Source organism: Acinonyx jubatus, chromosome D2 (genome assembly GCF_027475565.1).
Source record: "Acinonyx jubatus isolate Ajub_Pintada_27869175 chromosome D2, VMU_Ajub_asm_v1.0, whole genome shotgun sequence".
NCBI lineage: Eukaryota > Metazoa > Chordata > Mammalia > Carnivora > Felidae > Acinonyx > Acinonyx jubatus.
This window is the reverse complement of record NC_069393.1, coordinates 52,285,408-52,310,896: the sequence shown is the minus strand read 5'-3', so window position 1 is coordinate 52,310,896 and position 25,489 is coordinate 52,285,408. Positions and strand designations below refer to the sequence as shown.

General features: G+C 44.6%; 1 protein-coding gene across 1 annotated transcript in view; it reads right to left on the bottom strand.

Annotated features, from left to right (window-relative positions):
• The window catches only part of PDE6C (phosphodiesterase 6C), a 45,722-nt gene that overhangs the window by 17,915 nt on the left and 2,318 nt on the right, over window positions 1–25,489 (bottom strand). Inside the window, exons 2-14 of the mRNA XM_027062648.2 lie at window positions 20,532–20,684; window positions 20,339–20,428; window positions 19,269–19,409; window positions 17,918–17,992; window positions 16,908–16,972; window positions 16,737–16,803; window positions 13,964–14,011; window positions 11,319–11,468; window positions 10,593–10,736; window positions 9,198–9,266; window positions 4,096–4,242; window positions 3,749–3,856; window positions 3,240–3,349 (exon numbers count right to left, since the gene is read on the bottom strand). Of these exons, the coding sequence (XP_026918449.1) occupies window positions 3,240–3,349; window positions 3,749–3,856; window positions 4,096–4,242; window positions 9,198–9,266; window positions 10,593–10,736; window positions 11,319–11,468; window positions 13,964–14,011; window positions 16,737–16,803; window positions 16,908–16,972; window positions 17,918–17,992; window positions 19,269–19,409; window positions 20,339–20,428; window positions 20,532–20,684 (1,367 nt within the window). The remainder of the gene's footprint in view (window positions 1–3,239; window positions 3,350–3,748; window positions 3,857–4,095; window positions 4,243–9,197; window positions 9,267–10,592; window positions 10,737–11,318; window positions 11,469–13,963; window positions 14,012–16,736; window positions 16,804–16,907; window positions 16,973–17,917; window positions 17,993–19,268; window positions 19,410–20,338; window positions 20,429–20,531; window positions 20,685–25,489) is intronic.

The following is a 25,489-nucleotide window of genomic DNA, read 5'->3' as shown; positions in this document are numbered from 1 at the left end:
AGAACAGGAAGATTGACCTTTATCTCTGAAACAGTTTAAACTGTTTTGGAGTCTGTGAGCGCTTACAGAATAATCACAAGGAGATTCCAGAGAAGGTTTACAAGGAGAAAATGATGCCAAGTTGATGTTATGGCACCTTCTGTGACAGGGCTGGTGGGAGCAGAAAGCCAGGACCTCATGTGTCTGGATTTCAGCCAGGTAATTGACAGGACACCTCAAGATATCTTCGGTACAAGCCAGAACAGCAGAGCTCAATGAGCGTACTTAATTGGCTGTCTTCAACCCTGGGGGTACGTTTCCAGCCCTGGGCCCCGAAACAAGACCCTTGCTCTTGTCCTGATGCGTAACTTTATCAGAGACTTGAATGAATATTGATGGAAATCATGAGTAACTTTCCAGTGACAGAAAACTGGAAAAAAACAGATAATCCACTGGCTGACAGAGCATGACAAATGAAGACTTCAAATAAGAGTGAATAAAGAATCAAATTAAGAAGATGAAATTTAATGAAGATTAACTATAAACCACTTCAGGTCCTGTCTGGATTACTGTGTTAAATTCCAAGACCCGCATTTAAAGAATGACATAGAAACACCAGACAGGATTCACAGAAGAATAACAAATAAAATTACATGTGTGGAAACTGTTATATACGAAATGATTTAAGTAACCTGCTGTGTTCAACCAGGAAAGGCTGGGGGAAGTGATAATTCTCCTTAATATGAAGGAATGGCCTGTGGTTGAGAAATTACATATATTCTAGCAGCTCCAGAGACCTGAACCAGGACAAACAGATGTTCTCAGGAGACCGATTTCAGTTCAGTATCATGAAAAACGTCCAACCGTTAGAATCATCTACAAATAGAACTGTCTGCCCCGTGGGCCATTATGGGAAAAAAATCATATGTGGACTCAAGGAAATGGGGAAGGAGGCAGTAGAGAGGAGAGGTCTGTGTTGAATGGGGAATGAGATAAATTCTAAAATTCTTTGTATTTTTGTCCCAATAACATCCTGTATTTCTTCAGGAACAGGATGGGGGAGAGTAAAAAGGCAGAAAGACAAGAGGGGTGAGAAACTAAACAAGGAAAGGGGGTAAAATGAAGAAAGAAATCAGTAAGCTTAGAAATGAGGGAAGCAGAAAACAAACTGGCTAGCAAAGTGAAGTGAACACAGGAGCACAAGAGAAATGGAGGGAATAATAGAAATGTGAAAATGGCCAGGTTTTTAGGGCATTGTCAGAGGGTAGGCTAGGGCTGGGGGATAAGGATGGAAACCAGAACCAAGAGGGCCAGACATGTTGGAGACAAGAAATCAGACCAAGGGCACAAGGAAGTGGACTCCAGCCGGGAAGTGGAGTCATCTCTGTCCCTGCTGCTTCAAGTCACCCTAGGCAGTACCTGATTTGTAGCCATCAATGTGAGAATAATAATACGGTTTTATTCAACCTTGTAGTGAACTGCTTTTGCCAATGTAATGTCTCCATGTCTTTGTGGGCTCCTGAGCAGCCTCCAGAACAATAAGGATGTGAAGAGACTCATTGAGCATCACTACTGAAGGACAGTGAGCAGAAAGACCGTGTTTGATCACAATGGTGCAGTGCAGCTACCAGAACCAGGAGCGCATCTGTGCTCAGGTGCCTGCGGTGGGGAAACCCGTGCACGGGTCCCAGGCCTTCCGCGGCCACATATTCCTGCTGTCCAGTCTACGGAGAGAAATGCTGGGAGAAGTTCAACGTGCCCCCCCCCCCCCAGCTGACAGCCAGGGGGACCCGCACAGACTCTGAATGCCGGACCAGAGCAGAGACCTCAAATGTGGCTGCATCCTTCCTGCAAACTGGAGGCCAGACACCACATCCAATGTGGCTGCTTCCTTTCATGTAAGGCAAATTGGACTTCATCTTTTGGAGCTTGTTTCTTCATCAGTAAAAGGTGGAGTGCAGCAAAGATTAAATGAGACGATGAGTATCAAGTTCTTAGCCTGGGTCAGCTCACGATAGGGAGTATAAATGTGAGCTCCTTTGGAGCTGAATTGGCTAATGCACCAGTTATCAGAGGAGAGGAAGGGGACCCGGCGACTGTCAGGAGACTTGTGAGCGAGGTGCGGAATAGCCAACGTGGGCCCGAGTCTCTCGGGAGGAAGACATCCCTTGCCCAAAACCAGAGTGCCATTCCTCTTTTCAAGGCAAAGCCCCATAGGTGAGAAGTCACTGCTCACGATGTGCTTTTCACTCATTGAACACATTTTTCTTAAGCACTTACTATGTGGTTTCGTCTGCCTGTAATTTCATTTGATTCCCACAAGTCTTTGCGGGTAGATATTGTGCCCATTCTACCGTTAAGAAATTGAGTCTCAAATAGACGAAGGGATGTGCGCCAAGCTGCCTCAACCAGGAGGTGGTTGGACCCCACAAGCCCAGACTCCAAAGCTTGTTGTCTCTAGAATACCTAGTGCCTCCGGTAGCTAGTGTGTCAGAGGTGAGGATACAGTATCTAAGGCACACAGGGCATCCTAAAAGCCATTATCAAGGAGCAAGGCTGGCCATGGGCATTGCTGATGAATTTTGAAGGGTGTCAGTGACATAATGATAATACTTACTACTCATTTACTGCCAAGAGGCTACCATGATATTCATTTGTTCATTTCATCTTTACAACGACCTTACCTATTAGGTACCATTATTATAACTCTTACTTTCCAGGCGAGGAAGTCCAGGCTTACAAAGTTTAAATGACTTGTGAACCCAAATCTGTCTGTGCTGAGAACCTGCACCCTTACTGTTTGCACGTTGTCGGGGCAGGAGAATAAGGTGCAAACCAGCTGAAGGAGAGCTGGGGAGCAGCAGAGGAGCCAGGGGAAGGGAGGGGAGTGAGCCCAGGAAGAAACGCCCCCTGGCTTAAGCTGGGGGCTACACAGGTGCATACAAGTGTAAGCCCAAGGCCTGTGTACTTTCATATACGAATCTGATACTTTGGCTAATCAAGTTGAAGAAAGGAGGAGTGAAGGCATTTATAGGTAGGGCAGGGCATGCCTGGAAGTGGAAACCCAAGGGCAAGGGGGCTGCAGGGCTGCAAGCTTCCCGGGAGAAAGCAGACATTATCATGAGGCTGAAGCTCAGAAGGAACAGAACATGGCCCTGAGAGTCCTAAATGTGATGAAGAGTTGCTGACATGGCCAAGGGACAGAGACAAGTTCTCTTCTCCCCCGAGGTGCCTTCAAACATCATCAGTATATCACTTACTTCATCTGATACAAATTATTGGTGCCTCTGTGGTCAATGTCATGGCAGAAAGCAGCAGCGAGCATGGCAAAGGCTTCAAGATCCGTATAGTATTTCTTTAGTCTACCTGTCTAAAAGAATATATGTATATACATTTACTTAGATAAATACACCTCCGAACAAGTGCAGTGAAGCCTGCCTGCAAAGGAGAAGACAGCCTGTCGTGTTTTTAGACCAAGTTGGCTTAATTTCTTGCATATTGCAGCTCCTTCTGGGCAATTACAAAACCCAGCAGGTAACCGAATTTTCCTTTAAAGAGGTAAGTATGTGAATGTCAAGGTGATAATCCAGCCCCATGCCCAGGGATACCCATGTTCCCTGGCATCATCCACAGGGAAGTTTGGGATTTACAGGATTGTGTCCACGAATTCCAAAATTACTGACCTAAAATGGTGGACCGTATCCATTTCTCATCATGCCTAAGAGGGAAATGTGTGGGTTGACAATTATTTACAGCTCTCTGCACCTACCATCAGCAAGGTAAACATAGTCTGCCCCACGTTGAACCCGTGCCTCCAGTTGTGGTAAGTGATGGACCGGTACCCTTTTCTCACGGTGTACATCCACCTGGTAAGAACCTGTCACCCAAAGAAGACAACACCGTTCAGACTTTGGAATAGAATTCTAAAGGTTACAAGGTCTGTGACAATCTTATCTAAAAAGATAGGTTGGTCTTGTTGACAGGGTTTAAGCTGATATATTTACAAAGTTAATAATAATTGAAAATCCTAACTGAAGTTAATCTTTTGAACCACGGGACACATTAGCGAGTACAGCAACAGAATCACACAGTATTTTAAATTAAATGCAATCTGACCTCTACGGGTACTTTGAATTTCTCCACCACATTTATTTCAAAGAAGAGTCTCAGCCCACACCTAATCAACTCGTGCTCTGTGATGGGGAAGTCACTGAAGCGGAATTCGTACAGGTCCACCGTCTGTGGGTCTGGCAAGTCCTCTTTCTGTTGGGACAAGGACAGATGGTTTCAGGTTACATGCATCTTCTTTCCCTTTGGTCTCACACATCCAGCCCTGGTCGTAAAACAAAATTACCACGAAAGGATACTGCACACAACCCCACTGAGCCTCAGTGGGACCGGCTCTGGGGGATGCGGTTTACATGTGTTATTATCCTCACAACAAACCTGCACAATTATCCCCATTTCCAGATGGTGACACTGAGACTCAGCTATATTAAGAAACTTTCTGAGTGCTGGAATTCAATTCCAAATCCATCTCCAATGGCTGTTTTCTTTCTTTGCTGCTAAATGAAATGTTTAGTTGCAGCAGCCTTACCCGTTTTCAGTACTCGACTTTATTTTCCTATTCAAGAAATGTTTAGTAAATAGTATGCGATCACTTAATTCATTTCTATTGTATTCTTTTTTTTTTTTTTAGTTTTTATTTTACATATATTTATTTTTGAGAGACAGAGTGTGAGCAGGGGAGGGGCAGAGAGAGAGGGAGACACAGAATCAGAAGCAGGCTCCAGACTTCTAGCTGTCAGCACAGAGCCCGATGCGGGGCTTGAACCCACGAACTGTGAGATCGTGACCTGAGCCAAAGTCGGACGCTTAACCGACTGAGCCACTCAGGCGCCCCTTTTTCTATCGTACTCTTTACATGCTCAGTAGACTGTGGGCACCACAGTGTGGGAGCACACGTGTCTTATTTGCTGCGGTAGCCCAGAGTTGGCAGGGCCTGTCCCAGACAGGTGCTTGGGACATGTCTGTGGACTGAATGAACAAATGCTCTGTGGTGCACTGGTACACCTGCAGACAGCTCACTTACCCCCACACCTTGTTAGGATTTAGGACTGTAGATAGGTTAGAGAGTGAACTCAGCACATGAGTATTGACATGGCTGAGGAAACAAAATTATGGATCTTGCCCTTAAAGAACGCGGTCTATTGAAATGGTTATACAGTATAGATCATTGAAAGGTGAGAGCTTAGAATACTCACAGAGCATAACATCCAGGGCCCAGGGCTGGGGGAGAAATTGAAGGCAGGTTGGAAGTGGGATTGAAGAAGGAGAGATTCAGGAAGGATGTGAGTTCAGATGATTTGTTGGAAGGCAGGGAGGAGGAAATCCCAGGGGAGGAGAGAAAGCGCCAGGAGGGAGAAGTTAGCAAGAGCTATGTGGGTCCACGTACAGGAGCAATTCAGTGCATTGGGTATTTACTGAGCCCGTGCTGAGTCCTGTGCACTGTGCTAAGGCCATGTCCCTCAGCAAGTTTAAGGTCTCCCAGGGGATAGTTCACGCTCTACTCTATACAGATTTCAATACCAAATGGTATATGGTTGTTTTAAGTAAAATTATGGATTTTCATCCCCTAACCCCTGAGTCGGAGCTGACTTCTCACACCCTTGTCCTTCTCTCTGTTCCCCAGGTCTCCCAGTGACCTCCTGTGATCCCCTCTCATCAGTCTACTCTTGGACTGGTCACTTTAGGCAGAGACTTTTTTGTCTTTTTCCCTGAAAAGCAACGGTTTGGAGCCAGGAGACTAGTGTCCAGTTCTGGGTTCAGATTAGCTACATCTCCCAAACTGAACTAGCCTGTGAAATGGGAACAATAACAGTAACATTGTTGTCTTCATTGTCTAGCAATGCCAATTTCATCTGCAAGTGCCACAGAGAATTAATGAGGATTCAATTCACAAAACTTTTCTCTATTTCTCACAGGACCCTGCTATGTCCTTGGCTACTCCTTGTCATTTTCTTTCTCTCTCCAAAACTTCCCAGCTTCCTTGCCCATGTGAGTTCTTCTGTTTCTTTCATTCATTTATTGTTTATTCATTCAACAAACACTTATTGGTTCCTATGTGTGTTGTAGCCATTATGGATGAATAAAGTAGACATTATCATTGCTCCTGAAACATGCATTCTCACGGAGAGGCAGACAATAAGCACATCTTTTAAAAATCAGAGTAAGAGAAGGTTCATGGGCTGGGGTGGAGAAAACTCCATGCCACACAGACTCCCCACTAGAGGCTGTCTTAGTCCTACAGTTTGGAGAGTGAAGATAAAATGTGAAAGTGCTTTTTAATGCTTTTAGGCTCAGTCACACTAAAGTGTAAATGTGCATTTTAGCAGGAAACGAAGGAAGAGGTTCGCAGAAGAATGACTCCCAGATCTCATTTGCAGTAACAGGCAATCCAATAAGATAATAGTTTAGTACAAAGATGATAGGTTTTGAAGAACAGCCATTTAAAACTCTGTGACACAGAGAGTTTATAAGAACAAGGGCTTTTGGTTAGTCCGCTAAGTGGGAATTCTGGGCACCCCAAGGCCAGTTTTCACCTCCCTGAGGAATCACACAGTTAAGCTGCTACCCCAACTCGGCCATGAAATGGCTCTGATGGCCACCTGTGTCGAGGCTGGTTTGCTCCATCTGTTCCCAGAAGGGTCCCCCTGGGCCCCTGAGCGGGCCACTTCACGGGGTACTATGAACCAGGCGGTCATGCTGCCCCGCCTTCCCACTGGGCATCAGGGCTCCTCCCCTGTGCTCCCTGGGGCTCTGCTACACCAGCTGGCCTGGAGTTCTCTAAGACAATGTGCTCGCTTGTGTCTCCAGGCCCCGTTCTGTACCGTCTTGCTTCCCCTTCTCACCTCCAGCCATCCCCAAAACCCTTATCTGCAACTCCTGCTTTCCCATCAAGCCTCATTGCCACGGCTATTGTCTCATATTCGACCACCGTCTGTGAGCAGAATCAGGCCCTTGGCCTCCCCGGGGCCGTTGGTGTCCACAGTCTATGAACTCGTCCATCTGGGGCAGTGTCACTGTTTGTATTTTATCTCCCCAGTAAATGGGGCCTCTTGAACCAGATAAGACCAGACCACACTACCTTTTGTCCTCAGGATGCAGCGCAGCTCATTGTATTATAGCACCTCTCAATAACTACTGCATGAATGAGAAAAACTGAATTAAGGATGAGTGACGAAGGTCCTTCTTCGGGAAATCCTCTCCAGATCTACGGTGTGGCGATCGTGAGCTGCAGGGCCTCCTGATTTCTCTTGGAAAGGAGGGAAGGGAGGCGGATTTCTTTCCTCATCAGCGCACCCCTACCCCAGTCCTCCTCATAAAACAAAATTGCAGTTGGCATCCTGACACTGTAGAAATTCTCTAGTTCTCCACCTAAAGGACAAAGGCCCTTACATTGAAGAAGCAACGAAATGGGCAAAGAACCAGTAGCTTCACAAGGAAATGGACTGTTTTGAATGTAAAATCTGCTCCAGGCTTGTCCCAAATCATTACTGCATAAAACTGAGGAACTCAAAACACAATCAAATATTGCCGAGTTCTCCAAAAGTCATGCGTCTCCCCTTGCCATGATTGCATCTTCACTGCAAACATTCTTGCTGTGTAACTAATTAATCGGCTATAAGGTAATTTTTGCCATAAAAATAAAATCACAAAAAAAATGAGAGGGACATTCATTAAAAAGGATGTAACATAAAACATGTAACATTATGTAACATCTTTATGTAACATAAAAAAATGAATAACACAATAAAAGAGACCTTATTGTCAAATTTTTTAAAAAATTTGAATATATTTAGAATGTATAGCGTAGATTCATGGCAGTACTGTGCCAATAACTGATTTCATTCTGTGGACTGAACCTCAGCACTTGTCTTCAAAGTCTTTCATTTAGAGTATTACACTCTTTTTTTTTTTTTTTTTTTTTTTGCTTGTTGATTTGTCTCCTCCTTTGGCATCACACTTTCTTTCTTTCACTAAAATTTCTTCCTTTGTTAAGAGAGGCATCAGTTTCCAAATACTAGGTTGCATATTTGCAACAGAGCTCTGTATTGTGCTGTGAAAGCCTTCTACACCGTTGTTTGTTCCTGGCAGATTTTCCCATGTCTGCTGATAGACGTTCCTAAGTTCTATGGGGAATGTGGAGGAAATGCTAAGGTTGTAATGCGTTTGTAACTGAGCTTTGGCCATTATGACTGGCATGTTACCGTTGTCTAGTACAGCCTGGTGCGCAGTCTGGCTTCACATTCTACTCCACACTTCCAGTGAAGTTTATCACCATATTTTCTATCAAGTCCGTATATGGAGTTGTCATCACCCCCTACTTTAAGACCACCCCGTGTACTTGTCACAGCATAGACTACTATGAGGGCTAGCTGAGGTTCATACAGACCATTATGAGGGCTAGCTAAGGTTTATATAGACAATTGTGAGGGTTAGCTGACGTTTACATAATATAAAGACGAGAGTTTTACTGATAACTAGCTTCAGTAGATTAACTCTGCTGAAGGCAGTCAATTCATCAATGAAGAAAGGAAACCAAACTGTCAAAAGAGTTTTCTCTTTTACAGAAAAACTGCCTTACAGATCACTTAGTTATGTGGCAAAAATATTTGCCACAAAATGGTTGTGACAAAGATGTCTACAGCAAAGAAGTTTCGGGCGAAACTACCTAGAACCAAATATAGGATTAATAACAGGAAGAGAAGTTATTTCAACCATTTCAACTGGTGGCAACAAGAGGAAAGAACCACATTCCTCCAAGTTCCAGAAAACAGAAGCGAGTGCTGGCAGAGGACAATTGTGCCTTGAAGGGTCTTTGTTCTACTGTAATTCTGTCATGTCTTCCGGGGTGACCACAGTGTCATCCAAAACTATCAAAATAAACAAGGCCATGACATGCCTAGAATCTGTGCCTGCGTTCCTTTACGCAGAAGGCTAGTTTTTGACTCTCTATTATCTTTATGGATTGGGCTGTAGGGGGCACAAGGAGGAAAAAAATGCAGAGAACTAAAAGGTCACTCTTTATAAGAAATCTCTTTTCTTTTTAGCCTTTAAAGGTGACAGAGAAGAGGAAACTCTTACATGAGAAATGAGAACATGTATCCTAATATATTTTATTTAAGCGGCGTTAAGGATAGAAGTAAAACACTTACCAAAATTGTGACAAGTTGTTTTTCTTCACAGTCTTCAATTACATCTATATTTAACTTCTCTTTAATTTTCTAAAATGTAAAAGCAATTGAAGTGTGAAATTCCCATAAAGTAAATTTCTATCTGACTCCTCTACTCTTAAAATCAGTTTAAATGTACTTAAAATATGCTGTAATGAGTTCTTTGCAAAGATGTATTCTAGGTACAAAAAATGCCTATAGCATTGATTATGAAGAATTTTCTCCAAAAAAAATAATGTAATGAATTTTTTTTATTTCCTGAAAGTGTAACAGTGGCTGTCAGAGAGAGAGAAGGGGAGGGAGGGAGGGAGGGAGGGAGAGAGAGAGAGAGAGAGAGAGAGAGAGAGAGAGAGAGAGAGAGAAATGTGGGTTATTTATATGTAGGCAAGAAAGAGAGAAAAATGAGTGGCTTATATTTGTTTTTCTATTAGTTTATGGAAATTTCTCTTCATCCTCCTCAGGTTTTCTCATTTTTAACATCTCAACTGTCAAATAAAATTTCTCTTAATCCTCAAGCAACTCAGCAAAACCAAGACCAGAAAAAACAAAACCCACCCCAAGAAAACTACACCTACACACACACTCTGAAAACCAGGGAAATAAAAGGAATAGAGATAGGGGATGTGTGATATTTTCCCTTCATTTGGTGGTGATTAGAACACTGTTAATAAATATCTATCTACTTGCTTCCCCATCGTCCATGATATTGGTCTTGGCCACATTTGGCCAATGAGAATTTTGGTGAATGTGCCATGAGGGAAGACTTGAAATGAGCTTGCACAGTTTGGCTTGCTCTCTTGCACCTTTGACCTCACCATAAGAAGAGCATTTATCAAGTGGCTTCTGGGCAAGAAGGATGAGGTATGCATAGAGCATACCAAACTCACAGCTTAGAGCCAAGCCCAACTAGAAATCAGTTGAAGACTAGTCAACCCACCAATGCATGAGTGAAAAAATAGATGTTTAATGTTGTATACCACTGAGATGTTATGGTTGTTATACATGGCAATGTATATGGCAATAACTGACTGATACACTTCCCTTCCTGGAAATATTTTTTCCTTGCTAACGTACTTGGATCTAGATGTCACTCCTCCAGCTCCTACAGACCCAGGAGTTGAGTTGTTGTTGTTGTTGTTGTTGTTTAAGCAAAGTGCTTTTCCAACCAAGCAGCCAAGAAGTCCAATAAGGCTCTGTGTCCACTGGGCCACCCAGGTCCGCAGCCCCCACCCCACCCCCCACCAATCTCCTTGTCTCCTCCTCCTTAGCCTAGGACTAAACCTATTCTCATTTGTCAGACCTCTAAGTAATTAGGCGAATTCCAGGAGCTGTGCTTAGATGCCACCTAATGTCCACAGGACTGAATTCCCCACTTACCAGAATAGACTTGACTTCATCAGGAGTAGCTTTGGTCTGGCTCATGAGCATTTCCTGAGCTATGTCCTTTCTGTTTTCTAGCTTATTCATTTTATCATAGGTGTCAGTATTTAAAAGAGACCATCCAAGAAATTGTGTGAGAGTCTGAAATGGATAAAATGTGATTCAATTCTCTAAAACTGAAAAACTGATTTGGAGGCAACCATCTACATTCTTTCCTCTCAATCAATCTCCCTTCTACCATCAACAATTCAGCTTCGTATTTCAATCTAAGAACAAAAACATACTAATAATCAGCCCCAGACAATGAAATTGGCTAATCCCTTGCTTTTCAAAGTGCACCAGGCACCGTGAATATTTTATTAGAGCAAAAGAATTACAATATCCAGTAGAATAAAGCACAGCCTGAGACTCAGAGGATTGAGGGTGACAGCAAGAAACGTAAGGAATAGAAGGGGTGGGGAAAGGAGATAGAAAATTTCTGTCCAGTTGCCTAATATTGTAAAGAATTTTGATTAAGCCAAAGTTCAATCTTTGGAAGAAAATGTTGCAGTTTACAGAAGCCAGGAAACAGAAATGACACAATAACCACATATTGACCGCAAACATATGTGACTCATGCCTTAATGGCCCTTCAAAAATATCACTCCAGAATAACAAATAATTGCGCCACCTCTATTGTTTCATGAATTTCATTTGTCTCCATTAGTTTATCATTGCACTTACCTCAGTAATGTGTTCATCATATTCATCAAAAGGTTTTCCATCTTTCCTGTTGTAAAATGTAGCTACTCCCACAATATCTTCTTTCTTGTTGACAATAGGCAAGGATAAGACATTTTTAATGACCCAGCCAGTTTCATCTACAGGTCCTTTCTACAAACAGGAAGGACATTTAGATTATTTTCTTAACTTTTAATTTTGAAATACCTATAGATTCACAGGATGTTGCAAAAGAAATGTATAGGGAAGCCGTAGGTACCCTTCACCCAGTTTCCCCAGAGGTAACAGCTTGTGTAACTGTAGTGCACCATCAAATCCAGGAAATAGATACTGATACAATCCATGGATCTCAGTCAGATTTCACTAGGTTTATGTGTACTTATTGTGTGTGTGTGCATGCGTGTGTGTATTTCTATGCAAGCTCATCACATGTGTACATATGTGCCCCCACCACTAGGATCAAGATAGAGGACTAATGGAGCATCACAGGCTTCCCTGAACTACTACCCTGTCGTAGCTACCTTCCCCCAACTCTGGTTATCTTTAAGGAAGAATAATCTAATCTCTATGTGAGCTGCACAATTCCTACACTGGGTCAGAAATTAGCTGGGACTATAGAGCCATAAAAGTGTTCTAGGCCATTTGATGCAGTGTACTGGAACCAAGTGTCTACACTGTAACAACCCTAACAGCTTCTCTTTTGCCCACCGCTATAAGGATCGGAAGCCTCAGTGTTCCCCATTCACTTTTTCTGTCCCCCAACACCTGCTTAACTAGTTCCTTATATTAAATTCTCTCTGTTGAAATACCTAGTGTGGTTTCTGTGTTCCTGACGGATCCATCAAAACCGTCTTTTGTGTTCCCCTGTGATGTGCCAGGACCTGGGCTAGTTGCTGGGGCTACTAACCACAGGCCCTAATCTCAGGTTGATAACATTCTAGTGGGGGGATACAGACACAGAAGTTTAGGAGCATTTCTCAAAGTGTGGCATAAGGTCAACATGCAAGACTTTTTTTCTTTTTTTTCAAGCTTGTGTCATAATTTGAGGATGTGCATCTTAAATAAGCTCCCCGGGTAGCTCTTCTGCTTCCTTCAGCACAGTGAGCCGTCCCCAGAGGCCCAGGCTGGCCTGCCTCTCCTGTGAAGCTTTCTCTCACCTTTTCCACCCATATGGAACTTTTCTTTTTCAGAATTCTAACAGCACTTTTAGCCTGGAGCACACAAGGTAGCAGTTTAGATGATTTCCAAATGCTTCGGAGTTGTTGATTTTTGTCTGTGAGGCTATTTCCTAATCCTGCGGAAGAGCATTTCCTACACTGTTGGCTTCCATGTAAGTGAGGGGCCGGTGCTGGGCAAATGACAGGTGCTCAATAAACAACTGCTTATTAGTTGGCGAGCTCGTCTTTATACTTGGAATGAAAAGCAAAGAAACCAAGCCTCAACTTATTGTGTCCTGACATTCAAAGCTTTGGGGGAAAAGATTTGAGTGGTTCTCAAAATCTTTATCCTCGGAGCCATGCATGGCTGCCCCCAAATATCAGAGCAGAGTCCGGGCTCTCCCGGGCCAGCTCCCCCCCCTCCCTGTTCCGACAAGGACTGCTCAGGGTCAGACACTTTAGAAAGTGCTTGCCCCCTTGCTCCTTCCTGTGTACTCTTCCCCGGCACCCGACTGCCATAAATGTAGGGGTCAGGGCCAGCACAGCATGGTCACAGTGAGGCTTTGGCTGCAAGGAGGGAGGAACAGGAGCAAACGCGCCATATGGTGTTTGTGTGTTTTCCACATCAGTGAGCAGAGGGACGAACAAGGAGATCCGAGGGAAACCTTCCAGGAAACAAAGCAGGCACCCGTAGGTTTCCCCAGGCCCAGCTTGCGTCTGCTGCTGCTCGCACACCCCTCTCGCCCGAGGAGGAAGCCTGTCCAGCAGGCATAGCTGGGGCTCTGTGTGTGTGTGTCTGTGTGACAGACAGGAAGACACTGGTGGCTCTCTATTCCTGACTGGAACTAGGGCTCTAAGTGGATGTTTGTGACAATAGGGACACAGAACACGGACCAGAAGGCAGAAAGGGAGGGGCCACAGAGATAGATGCGAGTTCTCCCCAGCAGTCACGTGGGGAGGGGGTGGCAGAGGGGACAGGTAGGGAGGGGGATCCCAGGATGCTGCAGGAGGAAAGATAAAACCAAGAGTCTGACAGCAGGAGAGGCCCCCGAGGACCCGATAAATAGTTTTTCTTTTCTAATAAGCTGCAGGGAAGGGCCTGGGTAAACCAAAAAGGGCTGAATCCAGGTGGTAGACCTTGTGCAGCTGATCACTCCTGCGAAGAACACTTAGTGAGCACCTATGATGTGCCAGGCGCTGTTTGAAGCACTGAGTGACCAGGAGTGGGAGGGCATGGAGAAGGGGCAGGGTCCCCCCGCTTCCCTGCCCAGGGCTGGGGTGATAAACACCCTGTCTCCTCTCATCCCCCTGCACCTCCCACCTCTTCTCCCTTCCCTGAACAATCTGCTACTTGGTTGGTGACCCTGGTCCCTCCAGGGTGAATGGGACGTAAGCCTTGTGCGTGCCTCCCGGCCACCTGAGCACAAGGCAGACCCTGAGGATAGGGGAGGGGGCAGCAGTGATAGGAGGCCTGGCGGAGGGCAGAGTTACCTGAAAGGTGAAGTACTCATCTGCGGGGGCGTTCAGCATGTTACATATCTGTAAAGCAAGAGGACATGAAAGTCCTGAAACATCGTGCGGAGGGGGGACCACCAACCCACAGAGCAGTGTAAGAAAGGATGCATTTGAGGCGAGGGTTTCTTCTGTGGCTCTCCATGGTTTGCAGGCAAATTATTCACACTGAGCCACGGCTGGGCCAAATTTGCTAACAACACATTGAGGTTCTCTTCTGCTAATTAAGTCATTGTGTGACATTTAGCACAATCTCTGCTTCTGCCTACTCTTCCCAGCCTCTAAGGATTCTTCTTCCAAATTCAAAACTTTTAGCTGTTCAGACCAAGGAGTGGAGGAAGCTGAGGAGAAGGTCATTCTGCTGGGGCAGGGATGACAGAGATTCTGAGAAGGTTCTATTTCCTTCCTTCCTCCCTCCTTCCCTCCCTCTCTCCCTCCCTGGCCTAAGGTCAAGGATTTGCCAAGGGATTTGCCCAGGGCAGGACCGAGTCAAGGCACCCAGGGCTCTTGAGTCATAGAGTGCACCACGATATTACAGCAGCCCCCACCCCGCCCCGCCCAGGAATGCATTGTTCTGGCTGGGTCTGCTGAAATGTTTGAAATCATCCTCTAGGCTAGTGGTTCCCAGCCAGGGTGGTGTAGAGCATCTGATGGGTAGAGGGCAGTGATGCTGCTGAACATCGTACAGTGCACGGGATAGTTCCCCACAAGGAATTGTCTGGCCCCAAATGTCAATAATGTCAAGTTGGAGAAAATCCTGTGCTAGACACAAAATATGGTTTTAGTAAGTCCTGCCTCTTGTAAGTGCATATGATAGGGTGATACCTTTGGGAGTGAAAGGGAGGACTATTGATAACTCAAGCACAACAGGTGTGCGTGGAAGCTGGCCCAGGCAAACTGGATGTATGTTCACCCTAATCATAATTAGAGTTCCAGGAAATGGCTCAAGCTCAAGTCTCTGGAAATCACTTTGGGAATGCCAATTTGCCTAATGAGCAATTTTGTGAGAAATACCTTAAACTAGATTTACAACAGTTTGCCGCCAGTCTTGGGCTCTCAGAGAGCAGGGATGGGGCCCAGGGAAGGAGCTCCGATGTGGAAGGCAGCAGTGAAGCATGTGCAGTGGGTCTGTGATAGAACCAAAACCTGGCGGAAAATCCTCCCCTGCTTTGGGAATCAATCCCTTGGCACGTTGGTAATATGGCAAGTTGATGACTTGGCAAATTAACCATTCAATGAACTGGCTTTTGACACAATCGTTTTCTCCAAACTGATTTTTGGGGAAACCCTGTTTCCCTAGAAAACTGCCTAGGTGGCCTGCAAGGAAACAAAGGATGGGGGTCAATGGTCGAGCAATCTGGTTATGTACAGACGCTGAAAAGTTGTGATATCTGTGGACTCAGGAATGAATTGGAATGTTTTCGTCATTACTACTAAGTCAGGAGTAACATTTAAAAAACACTCCAATTATTTTGGAGTGATTTTGAAAACATGATATTTGTTAGTGTAAAGTGCTGTTTATTCCTAAAAGAAATAAAATTGTTTTTTCTCTTCATTTTCTTTTCTTCCCCTTTGGCATGTCTCTACCTAGAAAAAGGGATCATGTCACCTGTTTGAGGCCACCTGGTCCTGTACCCAGTGACCCCCAGGGTTTAGGCCTCCTGGAAACCCCAAAGCAAAGCACCCTGACATAAGAACATCCTGCAGTCACATCTGGAATTTTCCTTACTCTGCTACTGTTCCAAACCCAGCAACTTTCACACTAAGCAGAGGCAAATTTGTGACAGTGAAAGAAAACAGGAGCTAACCTAGGTTTTATTTCTCCTTCCCTCTGACCCTCGAGTGACTCTATTAGTCACTATAATTCACATGCCCATTTACTAAATAATGAAGATGAATGAACACTGCTCAAAACACAAGGACAATGCTAAAGCGAAATCAAATATGCAAATATGCAAGTAAGTGCTATAAATACATTACAGAAACTTGGATTCATAACGGGGAAGATAGGAAAATGCCAACACTAAGAAATGTTGGAAGCATTGAACTCTCACAGGGAGGAATCTTGGTGCCAAAAGATGACACAGATGGTGGAGAAGCCCAACAAGGGAGAGAAATCAGCCACGAGAAGGAAGGAAAGCATGGCTGAGGCAGAGTGGGAAAAATATGGTGACTCTGGTTCTCTGGCCTGGAGACCTGTGGGACCTACCAGAGACCTCTTGCTTGTTGTCTGCCTATATCTTGACCTCTCTTAGCCAGACCTGGCCTGCTATCTGTCCATCCCATCCCATCCCACCCCACGAGATAGACCGGGGCAAAGATCTTCACTTACTTTATCAACCCACTACATTTTGCATTGCAATCAGTGGCAAAGTTCCCATTTATTCATTTTTCTCTCTTGTCGGTAATTTCCCATGCTTCACAAGTCTTGACCAAGGTAACTGTACTTGAGATCAAGTTAAACCTAACATGAATCATGGTCATAGACTTCTAAAGGATGTCTGAAATTTGCATGGCTAACAGAATAAGAAGTTGGGGGAATGGATGAATCTTTCTTACAACAACTAAATATTTTTGTGTAATCTGGAAGTCTCCAGTCAACCTACTTTCAACTGCCAAGATGCCTCTCCCCCACGTCCTGTGTGGGCATCTCACATGTGTGTGCATTTTACTTTCATAACTGCTCCCACCCCTTAGTTGATAAGGGCTTCATCCAGTATTATTCAAGGTTTAAATGTGTTCAATAACTTACAAATCCATTTTCAGCAACATAGGTCGGCAACCCACTAACGAGAGTCCAGTGGTCTGCAGGAGGTGTCCTTGAGGAAGATTAGGAGAAAGAAAATCATTGTCATACAGAGAAGAAATGCACTGTGCGCGAAAACAAAATGGCAACTTCCTGGCTGCTGAGGACAGTACTTACGGGATCACTTTGATCTCTTCTTTTCCATGTAAAATGTAATCGATGATTTTATAAAAGATGACTTCCTAAGAGGAAAGAGATTATGAGAGTGATCTCATTTCCCAAAGAAAACACTTCTTATAGGCGAGCTTATACTTTAAAACTCATTTAAATGGTACCTTACATTCTAACCACATTGCTCTGCATAACTACCACCAAATTACTCATGTCCTGATTACAAGCTTGCAACACAACTAGAAAATACTATTGGCTATTTATCTACATGAACAAGCCTGTTAAGCTAAATTTTAAAAGTTGAGTTTATCCAAACAGCTTTCACGGGAATCTTGTTTTACTTTTAGCTGATCCCTTTCTACTGTCCAGAAATACCTGACTACTAACTTCAGTGGAACAAACCATGTAATTTCTCAACCTCAGTCAATGTTTTCTCTTCCCCACTGTATAATGAACATTTCCCACCTTCCAAGCTGGAAGGGACTTGAGAACTAATCTCTCTACTTCTTTGGGCAGATGAAAACCCCAAGGCCTGGACACATTCTATCCCAGTACCTTCACTTTCCTGTGTGTTTGGGAACACAGTGGTGAGACATTGTTCCTGCCCTCTGAAGCTTGTGTCAAGGGGGACACAACTATCCAACCCTTGCCTGGAGTCTCGAGTCCAGCAGGTTTGAAGGAGGGCCTGGGCATAGTGCACTTAAAAAGCTGGGCAGGTGGCTCTGATGTGTCCCTCCCTATTGAGATCTATTGATTCACTAAGCCCGGCTTCACAGAAAAGGAAATTGAGAGGTTAAACAATGAGTTAAGGCAAGGAGCACCTAGCTGGCTAGGGAAGACTTGGGACTTGAACCTCAAACTCCTTGTCCAGTGTTCTTTCTACTACTCTGAGGTCCCCCAGAAACTTACAGGACTAGAATCCAGGGCTTCTCAGGCCAGCACTCTCCTTTCCTCCCTACTGGTTTTGGCACCCTGTACCATGCACACATATCACTGAGGAAGACGTTTGCACTTACTCTGCCATCTGGTGTCTTTGGACCTTTATAAGGCTCGACTTCTCCAAGTTTGATTGGCCACTCATCATAGAATTCCTGGAAGCAATTATATTTAAACATATTAAACAAACTGTTCCACGACCTACTATATCTTCTATGAGTTTCATGGCTTTGCATATTTTATTTACTTATTTATTTTATAAATCCAGAATTTTAGAGCTGGAAAAGACCTACGATTTCCAGTAATATCGCTTACGAACTTGTGAATGTGAACAAGTCACTCAAGCGTTTTCATCTGTAAAACAGGGATAATAATAGAGTTTATGCTATAGGGTTGTGGTGAGCGTTAATGAACAATACGTGTAGAGCACTTGCCCTGACACATAGTCAAAGGGACTCAATAGCTAGTGGCTCTTTTACAGATAAATAAACTAAATCTAAATAGGTTAAGAGGCTTGGCCAAGGTCATGCAGCACGACCAACAGTGTGGCCACCTTACCCAACATCTGTTCTCTCCCTTTTCCTCTCTAACAGACCCTGATTTTATTTAGGTGCCAGGTGGTCATTTTTCTCAGGGAATATGGGCTTGTACATATGGGCCCTGGGTGGCCCATATGAGATGCCTGGGATTAGTCTGAGGGCAGGCACATGGCCCAGTTGTGGACAGTGAAGAAGGGGGAGAAATCTGCCAAGGCGCTTCTGGGGAAGGGTGCTCCTCACATCACATGAAAGGTGATGAAGGTGACATTTACAGGAAAAGCCTCCCAGTTTGGTCCTGTCCATGTGCCATGCCTTGAGCTATAACAGCCATCTTGCCACCCCAAGAGGAGACCTTGTCACCATGCTGAAGGCAGTAGAGACCCTGCCGTGGGAAAACAGGAAGCCCCTGGGGCCTTGATGACCGTGCTGCGTTCTCAATGAACCAGACCTAGAACTGCCCTTCTTCTGCCCTTCTTCTTCCAGGAAGAACTTGGGACTTCTTGTTAAATGAGATAATAACTGTCTTATTGTTAAAGATGCTTTTAGCTGGGTCTGATGTTACTTGTAGCCAAAAGCACCCTAACCCAAATACACTCAACTACAAAGTCCCAGAGCCAGGATCAGAACCCAGCTCTCCTGACACTTGGTCCTGTGTTTATCCACTTAGAACAATTACTCTGAAAAAAATAACTTCAATTCACAAGGAGAATAAGAAACAGAAACAAGACAGTGTTCATTACTTATGCTGAGCTAGGAGAGCTCCAATGGAATGAATGAAACAAGATGGGAAATGAACATTATACATTGTGTGTGAATATTATCCATTTTTTAAGGGATCACTGTCTTGTATAGACGATTTGAGGTGAGACAAAATGTATGGAAGAATGAGGACCTTCTCCTTGGTCATGTCCAGCAGTCCGATGGAGTAGCGTTCACAGTTCAGATATGTTCTAATTGTGTAGAGTGCTTTGTGAAATTGCCGCTCAACATCTGTGAGCTCTTCAAATACTTTATTGGCGGACCACATAAGGATCTGAAAGGATGAATTAAAGAGAAAACAGAACAAAATACAGTGAAGACATGGAGCATTAGCCAAAAGAAAGGAGAAGGTGTCTCAGACAAAAAGAACACATATCAGTAAACAATGCAATTTCATTTTTGAACGTGTACCTGTCTGACAAACTATTCAGATGCAAGGGTGTGGGTTTATGAAAGTGGTAACTCATGATTGGTCCCCGTGCCTGAACGTTTTGGCTTCAAAGGGCAAGTGACCTAAAATTGGAGGCAGAGGCAGTTTTGGGGGAGAGGGTCCAGTATTGGGGGCCCTCTGGCTCGTGCTGGCAGTTAAGGGGAGAAAGCCATAGGCCTTGTTCCATGCATCTTGAGCTACCCAGAGGTAACCTTACCTGGACAGTTGGATGGGAAGGGATGTGGAAGCCCTCCATCCCCACCACTCTCCCCCACATTGTACTGATGAAGAAACTGAGGTTCAGAGAGCAGCCTGGACTCAGGTGCCCTGGTTACCAATGTTGTTCTTTATGCTTCTGGCTCAAGGAGGCAACAGACTTCAGAAGAGTGATTTGCCCCTCAAATTAAGGGGTTCAATATGTAGCAGGCACCGCTAAGAGCTTTATGTTACAAACTCATATAATGATCATTTGATAGTTACAACAAACATGTAGGGTAGGTTACTCTAATTATAGCCAACCCACAGAAGAAACCATGGCTACCCGGGATAAAGACTGAAGAAAGGCAAGCCAGTGGTACCTACAGACGGAGAGGCAGGGAAGGGGGGTGGGAGACAGGAGCAGACCATGAGAAGACAACTGGGACTAAAATTTGGGAATCTGCTCCGTGTGGCTTAAACCCCCATGAGTGATAGGAGGGGTCTGAGCTTGTTGCCTCTGGGTCCCTCGGTCAGAACAGGTCGGCATGGAGTGATTAATGTCACCTTCCTGTTACCTGGCTTCTCCGGGATTCAACACTGTACAGGTACTGGGTGTGATGAAGTTTTAGGATGACAGAAACAAAGCTGAGGTATTTGGAAAAGACCTATGGAAGGCAGAGAAAACCAAATCAGGTATGATATCTTTCTCTCGTTAAAGAGCAAATCAGTTTCCCAAGCCACTGACTCGATGCCCAGGGTTAGTGTTACCTCTTCGTCCTCTTTGGAAAACTCAGATGCATTTACTTTGTTAACTGCCATAACCACAGCAAGAACCTCCTTGCCTATCATGATTGGTGTTGCCAGCAGGTTCTTTGTGACATAGCCGGTTTGTTTGTCCATGAAGTCAGAAAAATGGCTGTTCTGAAAGACACATTCACATGTTTGCCACAGCAGCACAGAACCACGCAGTGGAGATCCGGGAATGGCAGCAGACCACTCTCTCTAGTCCAAACCGTACAGACAACCGGGGCCCCGGCACAGTGGTCCCACACACACCCCCATCCCATGATTGCACAGAATGAACTCACCGGTCTCAGGACGAGCATCTCCCACCTGAGCTATGGCCTCTCTAGGCGAGGCTGAGGTTGGGCCAGGAGAAAAGAGGTGATGTCACGGCAAAGTGGAAAGTGAAGTGCTATGAGGAAGCAAGGTTACAACGGACAGAAAGTGTGCTGGGAAGGAGCGCACAGCTGGGATTACAGGTATAGGCCACCGAGCTCTTCTTTCTAATTATGACAATAAAATGTGCACTTGGAATCAGACAACCAGTATATCATAACACAAAGAAAAAGATTAATACTCTCCACCTGATTCTAATCTCACCAGCTTGAGAGAACCAGTGTTAACTGCTTAGTATGTTTCCTTGTGTACCTTTCCCTAATGTTTGGACAAAAGATTTTCTTTTTCCCTTTTCATAAAGTTTTCTTTTCGAATTTACGCATGACATTCGTCACATAACAATATTTTGTGGACTTCCCTCCGGACCAGTGCATATGGATGTGAATTTACCCTCTAGAGTCTTGTACAATAGCGCAGTGTGGGAGCCCCGTGGTCCACTCGACCATTCTGTACTGACTTAGCCTGTTTATAGTTTTCCCCACTACAAACAACGTTGTGCTAATCATGCTTGCTTTCGTTTTTATGCGATGGATTCCCCAAAGTGGAAATCCCTTTTGCTGGATCCACAGGTGTATGTGGTTTTTATTTACACAGATTACTTTCATAACAAGTTGGAAATCTTACTTCCACTGGTCATGTGTGAGAGGACCACTCTCTTGCCAGCACGAGATGCTTACTAGTTTTTAATGTTCTACCAACCTAATGTCTTTCATGCATTTTTTTTTTTTTTAATTTCTCTCTTTGGGAGAGATGAAGAGGATCTTCCCAGATACAAGCCTCATGCAGTAGACGCGAGAGATGATTCTAATACCCTCACCATGGGAAGGGCACAGTGATGAGTATGAAGAGGCCCATAAATGGAAGAGCGTCAGAGGATCAAGGATAGTCGTTCTTATCAGCTGTAAGTTAGAGGATCACGCACTCTAGATGGGTGTAGACTCAGCCTTTCGTGGCTCATACTATCTCTCCTTTGAACCTCCAATTGAACCTTCAACTGAACCTTCAAGTGAACCGAACTTTCAGGCTGACTCCGAGACTCACAGGCCAAAATTAATGTGGTTTTCCTTTCATAGGTTGTATTATTTTCATTTCCCTGTGTTGATGGTGCTTCTAAGAACAGCACAAACCCCTAGAGGCTGGACTCTGTTCAGTTTCCCAAATTAAAAAGGTGGGAGTCCTCTGGTGTGAGACTTCTGGGCCGGAATCTACCAGGGAACAGGGCCACTTGGTCAACAGAAGTCACAGCTCAGCTCAGAGCAGTAGACCTGGGCTGTGCCTCACAACCACCTGCAGATAAATGTGGAGCTGCAGACCCACCGAGTCCTAACCTCCTAAAACAGAATCAATCTCCCCCAGGAATCTGTACTTTCAGTGGGTGATTCACTCCTATAGAGGATCCCTTAGAAGCAGTGAGATGCCAAAGAAGTCAAATGCAGCCCCTTATCCCAGATCTCTTTTCTACCTTTCCTACCGTGGACCCACACCAACCAGCTATTTACTTAAGCTCTGGAGTCAGAGCACCCTGGCTGAAACCAGGCCTCAGTTTACCAGCTGTGTGATCCTGGGAAGGCTACTTAGCCTTTGTGAAAACAGGAACACTGATACTGTGAACTGTCCAGAGTTCCTGACACATAGAACAACGCAGGATGGGTAGAGCACTTAGAAAAGTCTCTGACACATAATCGATGGTCAAAAATTACGGGAAGAGACACCTGGGACTTCATTGGGCCTCCCTGGATGAGAAGTAGTTCTCTCTTGTGATTACTGTTCTGCCTCATTTACACACCGATCTCGGCCACTAAATGAATAATCAAAATACCAGACACACGCACCAGGGGATGATGGAGTCAGGCAGTGTTTCTTTGCAAACACACTTCACTCTGCAGGTTCAAACTTTGATGCTATTTTATCCTAGATTCTAAACACAAGGAAATATTCTTAAGTTTAATCGGCTGTTTTGAGAAAATGCCTTACAAGTTTCAAAATGTAATGCTTGCTTATTATTGTATCTGAAAGCCCTAGATAAAACCAGCTGTCAGATTACACGGTAGGCGAGGTGAGGCTTTCCGGTTCACCAGCTCAAACAGGCCCCAGTGAGGTATGCTTGAGTAATTCCTGTATTTCTTGGATTCACAAACTCCCCTTGATGGCCCTTCAAAGAAGCCACTGAAGGCAACTGGAGAAATTATGTAGAGCAGCAGACTTACTGTGTCCCTCATCCAATCTTCCCGTTGTTAGATTCTGATGAAACACCATTATCCCTTGAGACCAGGAGCCAGAAAGAGAGAAGAGAAGGAATACAGAGGAGAGAAGTACGGGAGCTATAGGCAACCTGTTAATTATTGAAAACTTGGGACTTCTCCGTGGCTTTCTTTTAAACCACGTTCAGAATGAAAGCCACCCATAGAGTTGATCAGCAGTTTGCCCAACAGAGAAAGAAATCATTAACCTGAGGAGGCTATCTCTCAGTTTCCTATTATTAAAAGTTTTCCTGTCTTTAACCTGTTTTAAAAACAGGCAATAATCATTGACCCTTTTTTGGCCACCTAAACACAGACCCCGAAAGCCCGTTGGCATAAATATAGTATTATCGTAGTTGTAGTTTATTGAGTACCTACTAGGAACCAGGCACTTTACGTACATTGAATCTGTATATTTATTTGCCTCTATGTCTCAGGTGCAGAAAAGCAATCTATCACACAATTACCTGGTCTCAGGCCTGCACCTGCTCTGGGGTCGGGCTCTCACCCTACACCACGTGGCTTCCCTGCTATCACTTTCATGGATCCCCCAAGGTCAGGGCATCTGGCTTTACCTCTTTTTCTAGGTGTGACACGTCCTTCCCTCACGTGTGCCAACACTGTCAACCAGAGAGAAGCCATGTGTGGTCAGTGGTGTGGTGAAAGAGGGAGACCTCAGAAGACCCAAGTTATGGTCCCAGACACATCACATGCTGCCTAATTGCCATTGAGAAGATTCTTACATATACGGGATGGAAATAAAAACATGGCCCCTCCTTCCTTGCAGGGTCTTTGCCAGAATCAAATAGATTACAAATGTGAAAATGCCTAGAAATTGTCAGATACAAAGAAACAGTAAAGAATTAGCAGAAATTTCATTAAAACATTGGTTTCCATCTTTCCCTTTGCAGATTTTACCACAGTTGATTAAAGTCTGGCAAAATTGCAGGCATGTGTGGTAGGGGGAGGGTAGAAAGATCATTGGACACAGAGTAGGGACACCTCATCTAGTCCAGCCCTTCTCACTCACTGACCATACCATGGACTGTAGGAAAGATGCAGCCTCAGCTTCCTCTACCCAAGCAAGAAGTCAGCTCCAGACTGCCAGAGCCCCTTCCGTCTGGTATCCCATGCTTGCCTTGGAATCCACTTTTCCCTCCTGCATCTGCTCACCCAACACACCAGTGGTTTTCAATATTGACTGCATTTTAGAATCGCCTGGGGAGCTTTTAAAAAATACTATTGCCTGCATCCCAACCCCTGAGAGTCTGGTGTATTGGTCTATTAAGTCTTGCATGGTATTTTTTTTAAAGCTCCCAATTCGATTTCAATGTGCATTCAGAGTTGAAAAGCACTATTCTGCCAACCATGAGAAAAAACGCTTAGAAGCAGTAGAAATGGAAAGCAAACGAGCTGAGCAGGGTGTCTGTCTTCAACATATACTTCTCTGTTCTGCCCATAACAACCAGGAGTCCTTAGGTAAAGAAAAAAAAAAAAAAAAAAAAAGGAAAAACATGACTCCTGCCCATCTCCACCTCCATTACCGTCCTGTTCATGCAGCGTTGCTCACCATGGACAGCAACAGACCAAGGCTGCCTGATCTGTTAAGTAGCTCTCTGCTATTATTCTCTTCTCAGCATGTGGAACTAGGCTCATTAATAAAGCATTACAACAGAAATCATTTTACCTGTCTCTTTAAGCAAGTTTTTTTCCAGAAAAAAAAAACAAAAACAAACTTGCATGTCACTTTAAGTTTGAAGTCCTAGTAATTTTGGAGATGGTGGAGACTGGCAAGAAGCATATTCCCGTGAGAAAGCCTCAGGGTGAGTGGGCATAGCCTCCTAATTGGTGTCAAGAGAATTTTGCTGAAAGGGTGCAAATTGTTTTAGTCACTGAAGCGGGGGCAGTCAGCCCCAGAAGCTTAGACCAGCTTGAACTTACGGAAAGGAGGGATCAGAAAGGACTGAGGGACACTGCTATCTGATGGCAACCCTTGCACCTAAGGGCTGTGGTGTGGTTGTTTGCAGAGCGTTGCTAATGTTTGACAACTTCTGTGCTTTCTGGATCCATGCGGCTGTCCCCCTGTAATCAGCTTCAGGAGGCATGAAGGGGATTATCCTCCTGTGACCAGCTGCCCCCATTCATGACCCAACAAACCTTGGCACAGAAAGCAGAGAGATTTTAGGGACCACTTCCCCATCAATTCCCTTCCATCATAAGCTACTGCTTCCCTTTGGTTAGCAGCAAATCATACTAATGGGGCGTGCGTATAGAAAAAAAGCAGGAGAAAGTACAGGCTGGTACCTG